The 12,476-nt window shown below is 47.0% G+C and overlaps 1 protein-coding gene and 1 long non-coding RNA gene across 2 annotated transcripts in view; one reads left to right on the top strand and one right to left on the bottom strand.

Annotated features, from left to right (window-relative positions):
- FSTL4 (follistatin like 4) overlaps nt 1-8,672 on the top strand; it is a 413,607-nt gene extending 404,935 nt beyond the window's left edge. The window contains exons 15-16 of the mRNA XM_054487430.2: nt 5,341-5,450; nt 7,584-8,672. Of these exons, the coding sequence (XP_054343405.1) occupies nt 5,341-5,450; nt 7,584-8,286 (813 nt within the window). The 3' untranslated portion in view covers nt 8,287-8,672. The remainder of the gene's footprint in view (nt 1-5,340; nt 5,451-7,583) is intronic.
- Nucleotides 1-12,476, bottom strand: part of LOC129036393 (uncharacterized) — a 107,011-nt gene that overhangs the window by 18,560 nt on the left and 75,975 nt on the right. The gene's annotated exons all lie outside the window — the stretch shown is intronic.

Below are 12,476 nucleotides of genomic sequence, written 5' to 3'. Positions count from 1 at the left end.
GTGATAATAAAAGGTTGCCCTTAAAGGGGTGAGAATAGTGATGACAGGTGAACAAAAAACATGCATGCATGGTAGCATCAGGCAATGTGGAATTTAGGGTTAAGAGCACTAAGCATGTTGAGAGACAGTAGGTGCTGAACAGCTGATCTATATCAAACAACATAACAAATACATAAAACAAGAGTGATTAACATAGAAGAGCTTGATTTAAAATATACGAAGAGACAAGATGACAGGAAAATTGAATATAAACAAGAAGTTTGGTTTAATAAAAATATAGAAAGCCTTTCATCAGTCAAATAGAATTTTTTAGTATGTCTCCATATAAAAAAGTATATCACTAAAGAAACTTTAAATTTTTGTAAAAGTAGATGTTGTAGGCTATATTTTCTGATAATTAAGAAAACATTCCTGGATATATCTATTGGATCAAAGAGGAAATTAAAAGGAAAACTACCAATGGTCTCAAAAGCAAAGAAAAAGAGACTATTTCGTATCAAAATTTACAGGATACAGAGAAAGCTGTACCAAGGAATTCTTGGGGCTTAAAAGCCTGGAAAGGAAGTATTTAAGAAATTGAAAGAGAACAAAACTTGCAAGAAAGAATAGAGACTAAAATTAATAGAAAGCAAAACAAAAAAGATGAATCCTTCACAACCCCAATAAAGAAAAAAGCAAACAAAAATAGACAAAATGAGGAATGAGAAAGGGAATTTTATTGCAGATACAGGAGGATGAAAAGACGAAAAATAGGCCAGGCGCAGTGGTTCATGCCTATAATCCCAGCACTTTGGGAGGCCGAGGCGGATGAATCACCTGAGGTCAGGAGTTCAAGACTACCCTGGCCAACATGGTGAAACCCTGTCTCTACTAAAAATACAAAAATTAGCTGGGTGTGGTCGTGTACATCTGTAATCCCAGAGACTCAGGAGGCTGAGGCAGGAGAATCACTTGAACCCAGGAGGTGGAGGTGGAGGTTTCAGTGAGCCGAGATCACGTCACTGCATTCCAGCCTGGGTGACAGAATGAGATTTTATCTCAAAAAATAACACTACATTGAAACTCTGAGGCAACAAATTTTAGAACCTAGAGGAAATGAGTGAATGCTTGCAAAATGTTTAAAAAAAATTGACTGACTTATGAAAAGAGAAACTTGAGCTAGAGTAATTACCATGGATTTTTTAAAGAAAAATCTACCATAGAAAAATGTACAGCTGAGTTTTGTCAAGTCCTCAAAATTAGGTAATTTTACTTGAACTATCCCAAGACCATAGGGTGAAAATGTACAGTTTGTTTTAAATAGCCAGTGTTATTGTGATTATAAAACCTGATTTAAAATAGTATAAAAAATAAAACTGTAGACTAATCTCACTTATAAATACAGAGGCAGAATTCTGTTTTTAATTCTAACATACTATTAGAAATAGAGTCCAGGATGAAAACTCAAATTAAACATGTTTTGTGGGGTTGCGCTAGTTTGTGCTCGGGGTGTCTGACTCTGACTCATTTCCTAATTCTTATGGATTCCAAAGCTTTGAGGATATTTTTTAAGACATTCTGGCTTATGACCCTTAGTAGTACAAGGATTTGTCTGGCTTTGAATTTCATGGGCTCAGTGATTACAAAGAGATGCAAACTACCACTGTTTAAATAGTTTTACGGTGTTTCTAAAGATTTTATATTGAAACTTAATGTTTAGATTCACTGAGCTGCTAAAGAAAATAGAATACAAAGTTTTGTTTGGGAAAAGTTGACTTGTTAAATTCTTTTTAATTGAATTCAAATTAAAGCGCATTGAAATCACATGGCTTATGATTTTTTAAAATGAATAAATTGTGAAGAATTGGTTTTGGTTACAGGAATGACTGGAATCCAAGAGATGACTTGGACCCATGTCCTTGTCTAACATACAAATCCAGGAATATTATGCAAGGATAATTTATTTTAAAAAGGGAGTTTCACAGGAGAGATGCATGTGTATAAACAAACACTACACACACACACACACACACACACACACACAAAGAAAAAGACATAGAATCCAGGAATGTGTCTAAATGCTCAAGCAGGGAACACATTCCCAGGATGCAATGATGGTTCACTGTCAGGAAATCAGTCAATATTATTCATAACACCAACAAATTGAAAGAGAAAACATGTAGGATGTTTTCAATAAATACTGAAAAGACATTTAATTAAATACAGCAGGCATTCTTAATAAAAAGCCTAAAAATAGGAATAGAAGGAAATTCTTTAGGTATAATAAAGACTACTTCTCCAAAACCAATAACCAATAGTTTACCTTTACCTAAATGACAAAACACTGAAAGCATAATACCAGGAATTACAGCATGATGCTTCCCTCCTCATAACCGGAAAGTCTAGGATATGCATTATCACAAAAAAAAAGTATGAAATCATTTGAATAAACCTACCTTCATCACTGTGGGCTAGGGTTAAAGAAACCATTGCTTACAAAAACTGCTCCTGGAAATTCAACTGGCATAGCCTTTGTGGTGAGCAATTGGGAAGTGTGAACCAAAAGCCTGGAAGATTAATTTTTTTTTTTTTTTGAGACAGAATCTCACTCTGCACCCAGACTGAAAGTGCAGTGGCACAATCTTGGCTCACTGCAACCTCCTCTTCCTGGATTCAAACAATTCTCGTGCCTCAGCCTCCTGAATAGCTGGGATTACAGGTACATGCCACTACACCCAGCTAATTTTTGTATTTTTTGTAGAGATGGGGTTTCACCATGTTGGCCAGGCTGGTCTCAAACTCCTGACCTCAAGTGATCTGCCCACCTCAGCTTCCCAAAGTACTGGGATTACAGGTGTGAGCCGCCATGCCTGGCCAGTGAAAGAGTAATTTTTGATCCAGCAACTTGACTTCTCAGAATTTTTTCCAAAGGCCATAATCATGGATGTGGACAAAAATTGAGCTATGACATTATTTTTAATCTCTCGCAAATACAATTTTGTATTTGCGAGAGATTAAAAATAATATCCTAAATATCCAACACGGAAGGATTTCTTGAACACACTTTGGGAAGACTACAGAAATGTGTTTGTACAAATGAGGCTCCCTCCACCAAAGCCCTCCTCAGCACCCAGGTTTGGAAGGTTTGGAAGGTTTGGCATCTTTTCCAATGCTGCCCTGCACTCTCTGGCCCACCCCCTTTCTCAGGCCAGCTTTTAGCTGCCTCCCAGCCTGTCCTCTGGATACCATGTTGTCCCGCCCCTCCACATGCCACTTCCCAGCTGGCTTCATACATCCCTCTGAGGGAGATGCCCAAGCCTTCCTGTCCCCACCCTGCCAACTGATGGGCATATCCTGAGATTCAGGCACATGCATGCATCTCCTGTACCAAGCCCATACAGCAGCAGATGTGAGGGGCTTGACAGTTATCTTTAGGGCACTGTGGGCCCAGCAGTGTGTTAGGACACAAGAAAAAGCTGAGGAGGAACTCGTGACTCAGAGAAACGAGGCTGACATGCCCACATCAGTTCAATGGCCCGTGGCACTGCGTTTTGATGAAGTAACCTCTGAATATAGGGTGTCAGAGCAGTGAAGCGTGAATGACACTGACCGATGACAGCCTGTAATTTTCCATCTCTACTATGAGCTAAAATGACAGGCCTGATACCAAGCAATGATTGCATGGCTTCTTGGAATTCCCTGGCATTTTCTTTTCAGACTCTCTAAGATCCAGTTTCCTAATGCTGATATTTTCTTAACACCCACTTCTATGAGTTTTTTTCCTATGAGCTTGCCATAGAAGTAATCATTTGGCCTCTTAAAAAAAAAATCACAGAGAAATAACCTAATGCAACGTGAGGACTGCCTCAAGCCTGAAAATCATGGCTTGCATCACTCCAGCCCAGCCCTCTGCCTGCTGACTGCAGAGGAAAGCAAGACGAAAAAAGACACAAGCCTCCAGCCTGCCTGAGGAGGCAGGCCAGGTGCTGTTTGTTTTGTCATAAAAGTAAAAGCCAGAAGGCAGCTCCATTCCTAAAAAGTAGAAGCATCCAGAGCTCTCAGCCATGGGAGTCACAAGCCCCCACCAGAGTCAGCTCTCTCCCTACAGGCCAAGCCTCAGGCTGCAGAAATCTAGACCCTCCTTTCTACACATATGGCCACAATATCATGATTAGAAAAAGTGTCTCACCTTCCCGTTCAGGGGCCCAGCATCTGCCTCCTCTCCTGCACAGAAGGTCTGGGCTTCTCGGGGCCTGTAAGTTGGCCAAGCCCCTCATCGGGCCACTGGTCTGCTGCTTTCTGGGCAGTGGCCTAGAACTTGAAGGCTGATGAGCATATGCAGAAGGCAGGAGGACACAGGCTGGCTGGCTTGGGCCTCACTGGCTGACAGAAGGGCTGCCCAGCCTGACCACAGGGTTTCAGGGAGTGAGGGACTCCAGACCACTCACTCATCCTATCTGACTTCACACACCACCTGGCTTCTGCTCGGAGCTGCCATTGTGCCTTCCCTGACATGAGTGCAGCTGGGACACACACCAGGGAAAGGTTCTTGTCTCCTGCTGAGTCCACAGGGGAGAAAGCGTTACCTCCAGGGAAACAGAGGCAGCCGTGCTCTGTCATCACCAATTTGTACAAGGCACAGGGCCTAATTGTTGACTTTCTACAGCAAGTCTCCTGTGTGAGATCAGGACCTCTTCCCACCATTCTAATTGCAAGACATCTAAACAGCCCAGCATCTCAGAGTGGCATCCCGTAGGATGTCTGCTTTCTCTCATCAATCCTGGAGTCGCACCTCAGAGAATGCCTGTGAGCAGCATCTGACAGAGACTACCAACAAACTGGCCTAGGCATCTGGCACCAGAGAAAAATGAATTCCCAGTAGACAGTTCCACCACTTGACATTTTCATGATTGAAAGCCCTCTCCCACTTTCCCTAGCATGGCTTCCATGTTGAGAAGGTAGGATTCCCCATTGCGAGAGGAGGTGGTCTCTGAGCAACTACAGTGATGTTTCCATTCTGGAGACTTCCCTTGGAAACCCCACCACCCCCCCTCAGGTTCTCACTCTGCCATCATGGTGGCTGACAAAGTGCAGCAAGGCAGGCTTAACCATGGGGCAGAAGCAATTCGGGCAATCAGTCCTGTCCCACCACTTCGTCTTTCAGGAAGAATGAGTCCCTTCCTAGGATGTTCCTGAACTGCTCCCACTTTGCTCTTGCCTCTTCCCTGAGATTGACGTTTGTTAGTCATCTCTCTCCCAAGCACCCCTCTGCCAGGGTGACTCCACCTGAGCATACAGGTGTCTCCAGGTTCAGCCCCCACCTGCATGGGCCCTCACTAGGATTCCCACTCTGTGTTGTAGGTGATCACAGAAGCCAGCGCCGGCCAGGGCCAGCACCTCATCCGCACACCCTTCGCAGGAGTGGATGATTTCTTCATTCCCCCAACAAACCTCATCATCAACCACATCAGGTGAGACTGGCCCATGACGCCTCTAAGGCACTCCCCGCTCCAGCTCAGCCCTGCAAGGGGCAGCTTTGCCCAGCATGGGACCTGCTCATTTCTCTGTCTCCTCCACTCCTCCTATGCTGGATTTGGACCCCATCATGAAGGAACAGAGAAGCTCCAGTAAAACAGACCCAGAGCCTAGTCCTCATTGCTTGGGGTCAGTAACTCTATTATACTGAAGGCACCCAGCTCCTAATGCCCTCAGTGGCCCAGAAAGGTCAGGAAGTCCCATCCTTAAGGTAAAGGCAGCAGAGGAAAGAAAGAAACAGTAGCGGTAAACTGAGCACCCTCTGCTTGCTAGACACAAAAATCTAGTCCAAGTGGTCTTAACCCCTATGTTATAGATGAGGATCAGAGAAGTTAAGACACTGACCAATGTCACACAGCTAGGAATTGGCAAAGTCAGACTAAACGTAAACCCAAGTCTTCTTTCAGTGCACCATTCTTCCACATTCCCATCTAACCACAGCCCATAATGCTTTAGGAACCCCCAGAGCGAGGAGCCCACAAAGAGACAAGGCTTCCTGATTGCCATGGTTTGCCACTACCTAAAACAACCACCCAACAATAAGAGCCATGGCCTCAACTGCAGACCTCGGCCCAGCATGGTCAGTCCCCATCCCTCTTCACTTCAGAGAGCCCCCAATATCTTCTGTAAACTTACCACTGCCAGACGACCAAGCCTGTCTCTAAGCCATCGAGACCCCAAATGTCTTGTAGCACTATTTATACCTTTCTATAATCCGCCATCAAGCACCTCTCTGCAGAAAGAAATGATTCGTTTTTGCAAGTTGATGCTGGAGATGCACCCATTCACCCTTACCCAAGGAAGAAAGCCACTTTATGAACCCTCCCACTGCAGAGAGAGCCTGTGCAAGAGCCTCTAAGAGTATATTAAATGGTGAAGCCCTCATAAAGCAGCTGTATTCAGCTGAGGGTCGGGCCCACTCAGAGGCTCTGCAGTTCCTGTGTGCGGCTTTTAACTTAAAGTTTCTTATAAGAGCAGAGTTTTCTTTCTTGCTATTTCCATGCTCCGGTTCTTTAAGGATGCTTTAAAGATATGCCTTGGAGGGAGTATTTTCCTCCACTCTGGGGTACAGTTTTTCTAGAGAAAATTACAGAAGAGAATCCAGTCTATTCCTGTAGGTGTACACAGCACCAAAAGGCCTCTGTGAGCAAGGGATTTAGGTACAGGCTCTCAAGATCAAAGGGAAGTCCTGTCTGGAGTCAGGCTTTTCCATACTCCCAACCAGCCTCCAAAGAGGAATTTTAGAAAATCCAGATGTGAGCAGCTTCCACCTACCTGAGTCCCTCTGCTAAAGTTCCATCTTAGATCAAATCCTCCCAGTAGCCCTAGGAAGGAGCTACCCTGGTTAGAGTCACTGAGGCTCAGAGAGGCAAGCAGCCTGCCCCAGGCTTTGCAGCTAGCAGGGCAGTGTGCCGGCACCAGGCCATCTAGCTCCGGAGGGAAAAGCTGTCCTCAACCCCAATGCCCAGGGTTCTTCCTACCCACATCACCAATGTGGCCAGAGAAGAGACTACCCCCGCATGTTTCCCTTCCAGGGGAAGAGGGTACTAACAGAACATCTGCACTTGTTCGGCTGCATCTGCATCCTCAAATTCTAACTTGCCAGTTAGTCTAGAAAACAGCGAGGATATAGAACTCATATCTTATCTTTGTAACAGGCAGAATCAGGGCAGGGATCTCTTGCCCTTTTCCTCCATGCTCACCGTCCAGACACAGACTCGCCTCTTTCTAGCTGGCATGGGCCTCAGGGAAACAGATCATAAGCATTATAAACGGAGAAGCAGCTGAAGGGCCTCTCGCCTTCCTCCATAATCATTTCCAACGATGATGAGTGCATGTTACAAGAGCATAAATCCAGGAACATTTGTAACTCCACTGCATTTGGATTGAGATCATAGATTATTTGTTTATGAAGACATCCCCTGCAAAATGACAGATCTTATTACTAGGCTATCAGATCACTGAAGGATTATAATAAAGGGAAAAGGCAGAGGATATAATTGTTTAAGACAAATGACAGATTCCCCACCCCTGGAGGTGACCTCTGACCTCAGTTCTTCCCCTCCCAGGTTTGGCTTCATCTTCAACAAGTCTGACCCTGCGGTCCACAAGGTGGACCTGGAAACAATGATGCCCCTCAAGACCATCGGCCTGCACCACCATGGCTGCATGCCCCAGGCCATGGCGCACACCCACCTGGGCGGCTACTTCTTCATCCAGTGCCGTCAGGACAGCCCCGCCTCTGCTGCCCGACAGCTGCTCATTGACAGTGTCACAGACTCTGTGATTGGCCCCAATGGTGATGTAACAGGCACCCCACACACATCCCCCGACGGGCGCTTCATAGTCAGTGGTGCAGCTGACAGCCCCTGGCTGCACGTGCAGGAGATCACAGTGCGGGGCGAGATCCAGACCCTGTATGACCTGCAAATAAACTCGGGCATCTCAGACTTGGCCTTCCAGCGCTCCTTCACTGAAAGCAATCAATACAACATCTATGCGGCTCTGCACATGGAGCCAGACCTGCTGTTCCTGGAGCTGTCCACGGGGAAGGTGGGCATGCTGAAGAACTTAAAGGAGCCACCCACAGGGCCAGCCCAGCCCTGGGGGGGTGCCCGCAGAATCATGAGGGACAGTGGGCTTTTTGGACAGTACCTCCTCACACCAGCCCGAGAGTCACTGTTCCTCATCAATGGGAGACAAAACACGCTGCGGTGTGAGGTGTCAGGTATAAAGGGGGGGACCACAGTGGTGTGGGTGGGTGAGGTATGAAGGACCCAGAGCAGAGCCCTGGGCCAAGGAGCACCCCCTAGTCCTGACACTGCAGCCCCAAGCAGGTGCGCTGTACATTTTTACAGACAAAAGCAAAAACCTGTACTCGCTTTGTGGTTCAACACTGGTCTCCTTGCAAGTTTCCTAGTATAAGGTATGCGCTGCTACCAAGATTGGGGTTTTTTTGTTAGGAAGTATGATTTATGCCTTGAGCTACAATGAGAACACATGCTGCTGTGTAAAGGGATCATTTCTGTGCCAAGCTGCACACTGCGTGACCTGGGGACATCATGGAACCAAGGGATCCTGCTCTCCAAGCAGACGCCTCTGTCAGTTGCCTTCACATAGTCATTGTCCCTTACCGCCAGACCCAGCCAGACTCTGCCCTGACAGAGTGGCCCGGAAGCAGAGGCCGACCAGGAGCAGGGGCCTCCCTCCCGAACTGAAAGCCCATCCGTCCTCGCGTGGGACCACATCTTCTCCCTCGCGGCTGCTTCTTGCTTTTCTTTCCATTTGACTTGCTGTAAGCCTGAGGGAGAGCCAACAAGACTTACTGCATCTTGGGGAATGGGGAAATCACTCACTTTATTTTGGAAATTTTTGATTAAAAAAATTTTTGTAATCTCAAATGCTAGTAAGCAAAAAGATGCTCTCCGAGGTCCAACTATATCCTTCCCTGCCTTAGGCCGAGTCTCGGGGGGGTCACAACCCCACATTCCACGGCCAGAAAGAACAATGGTCATCTAAGAATACCAGCCCTGTCAACTATTGCCACCCTGCTTCTCCAAGAGCAGACCAGGCCACCTCATCCGTAAGGACTCGGTTCTGTGTTAGGACCCCAAAAAACCAGAACAAGTTCTGTGTGCCTCCTTTTCAGCACTGAAGGGAGACATCTCATTAGTCAGATCTGGTACCCCAGATTCAGGGCAGACTGGGCTTGCCTGGCAAGGTATGGGTGGCCTCCAGGCTCAATGCAGAAACCACAAGGACACAAGTGGGGCCAGGTGAGTTCCTGAAGCTATACCTTTTCAAAACAGATGTTGTTTTCCTACCTGTGGCCCATCCACTCATCTCTGGTACCCCATCCCCGCATCAGCACTGCAGCGAGAACACATTTCAGCGAGGGTTTTCTTACCCACATTCCCCAATCAATACACACACACTGCAGAACCCAGAACAGAAGGCCACAGGCTGGCGCTACTGCATTCTCCTTACGTGTCTCAGGCTGTGGTGACTCTCATGTGGGCATCGAAGAAGTGCAACCCACACAGCCCTCTGGAGACCGCCTAGATCAGAGACTCAGCAAAAACAGGCTCGCCTTCCCTCTCCCGCATATGAGTGGAACTTACATGTGTCCTGGTTTGAATGATCATTTTGCAAGCCACACGGGTTGGGAGAGGTGGTCTCACCACAGACATCTTTGCTAATTTGGCCACCTTCACCTACTGACATGACCAGGATTTTCCTTTGCCATTGAGGAACGAACTCTTTCAAGGAGAGGAAACCCTAGACTCTGTGTCACTCTCAACACACACAGCTCCTTTCACTCCTGCCTGACTGCCCAAGCCACCTGCATCCCCTGCCCCAGATCTCATGAGATCAATCACTTGTATGTCTCATGTATCTTGGTCCACCAAACACCTGTTCCCTGTGACTCCTAGGGTTGTACCTAGACAGGTACATCTGTTTTTTATTTTAAAAGATGTGCTATGTAGATATAAGTTGAGGAAGCTCACCTCAAAAGCCTAGAATGCAGTTTCACAGTAGCTGGGATGCATGGATGACCCATCTCACCCCTTTTTTTTTTCCTGCCTCAGTATCTTGATATGTTTACTCCCAATCTCCCATTTTTACCACTAAAATTCTCCAACTTTCATAAACTTCTTTTTTTGGAAAAATTTCAATTGTATCAGCCCCTGACAGAAAAAGGATCTCTGAGCCTAAAGGAGGAAAAGCCCCACCAACTACCAGACCAGAACACGAGCCCCTCTGGGCAGCAGGATTCCTAAGTCAAAGACCAGTTCGACCCAAACTGGTCTTTTAAAATAATCAGGAGTGACGGCACCTGTTCCCCCCCGTCACTGTCCCTTCCATCTTGGAGCGTGTCTAAAAAGCATAGTTGCCCTTCGCTGTCCTCAGAGTGCATTTCCTGGAGACGGCAGGCTTAGGTCTCACTGACAGCATGCCAGACACAACTGAATCGAAGCAGGCCTGAAGCCTAGGTCAGGGTTTCAGGAGTCCAGCCCCAGGAGGCAAAGTCACCAATGCAGGGAGGTAAATGCCTTTTAGCAGGAAAACCAATAGAGTTGGTTGGGTGGGGAGTCAGGGGCGGGAGGAGAAGGAGGAGGAGGAGGAAGGCCAGATTGGCCTGCCCTTTCTCCCATGCTTCACCCCAGAAGAGGTTCATGGGACACAGTTGGAAAGCCACTGGTAGGAAATGCCTCACTACAGGGGGGCCTCCTGTAGCAAGCCCAGCCGGTAATCCTCCTAATGAACCCACAAGATCAATTCACAACTGATATCTTAGCTATTAAAGAAGTACTGACTTTACCAAAAGAATCATCGAGAAAGCTATTTATATAAACTCCCTCAGTCATTTTGAAATAAAATTAATTTTACAAAAATTCGATAGTTTTTTTTTTTTCCCAAAATGACAAATAATCTGCACCTGTGGTGACAGGAAGGCTTTGAAATAGAGGCCCTCTTTCTTCTGCTCCAGTGGGCAGAACCCTGCATAAAGGCTCTGGGTCCAAAAGCCCACCCAGGCAGCCTCAGACGGATGGCAGGAAGGGGGACTGTTGGCTTCTGGACGATGGCACGACCTGCCTGCATTAGGAGGGTTGATGAGCATCACACCCACAGCCAAAGCTATCATCCTAGCCTCACCAACACTGACCCAGCCCACCCTGCCTGGGGCTGGCCCAGGCTTATTTCTTCAGTCTCCAAGTCATTCGAGTGTCCCACTTTTCCCCAAGCTCCAGGAAGAAGCTAGAAGAGCCCTGTAAATCCTGGCTGGAGCCAACTACTAATACCAAACTTCAGGCACTTTGACCTAGAGATAGCATCACCAGAGACAGAAACTCAACCCCTACAATTCCCACCCCCAACCCAGACATCTCCCCATCTCCATCTGTCCAGACAAGGCTCCCCATTCCAGGTAGGCACTGGAAGCCAGCTTTCAACCCCAAATAAAGCAGAGAATGGCCTGCTGCCATAGAGATTGCAACTACTGAGTCTTCATTTAGGAAAGTAGCCAGGAGTTGGCTTTGTACGGCCACATCTTGTTTTCTGTTGACCAATAACCTGTGAACTAAAGAAGATTTCAGAACTGAGATGTGAAACAGATTCACTCTGGATATATTTTTCTACAAGGGGCTTAAAAAGTATAGTTGATTCATTTATCATGATGTGTTTCATTCCATTATTACAGACAACAAACCATCTTCACTAGCAAATCCCACAACTCTCTCTCCCACTCTTCAAACCTCCTTTTCAGAAGCAAGCCTCCAGGAGAGTTGACACTACCACTCCCAGCTCCTTCCTATGCATCCACCAATCTACCTCACACTCACCCCTACACCCAGCACCCCCAGAATGCTACTCCCCTCCACCCCCAGCCAGGAGGCCAGGCAGGTAACAAATAAGATTGAAGCACTGCCACCGAAGTCCTTGACAGCCTCCCCCACCCAGGACCCCAGGTTCCACTCCAAGTACAGTCAGAACCCATAGGGACACAGTCCCTTGCCGCCCAGAATCACACCCTCCAAACCTTCGCTTGCAGACCTTTGGAGTTAGATGACCAAGACTAGAGAGAGCTGGCTGGGAACCATCAGGGGAGTCAGGTGTTGTCCAGCAGGAATAGCGAGACCATGACATCTCAGCCAAGCATCATCTCTCAGAGGTCCCAAGCCCCTGCAGCCTCCCTCCAACTCCCTTTTTATTCTCCCCTCTTTCCTGTTCCATTCCTGTGTCTCAGGCCCCCTGCTCATGAGCCACTCCACAACAGCTCCTACCATTCAAGGAGCAACTGACCTGACCGCTACACCAGCCCCTACCCCATGGTCTTTGCCCGTGCCGCTTTCCTGCTTTGGGGTACAAGCCAGAAGTCATTCATAGGCCAGATACTACTATGTGCTCCCAAACTGGCATGTAGGCAAAGAAATTTTGTTCAAGAAAGTCACTAGCTGCCT

This window comes from Pongo pygmaeus, chromosome 4 (genome assembly GCF_028885625.2).
Source record: "Pongo pygmaeus isolate AG05252 chromosome 4, NHGRI_mPonPyg2-v2.0_pri, whole genome shotgun sequence".
NCBI lineage: Eukaryota > Metazoa > Chordata > Mammalia > Primates > Hominidae > Pongo > Pongo pygmaeus.
The sequence above is the reverse complement of the archived record's forward strand: the minus strand, read 5'-3'. Positions and strand labels throughout refer to the sequence as shown.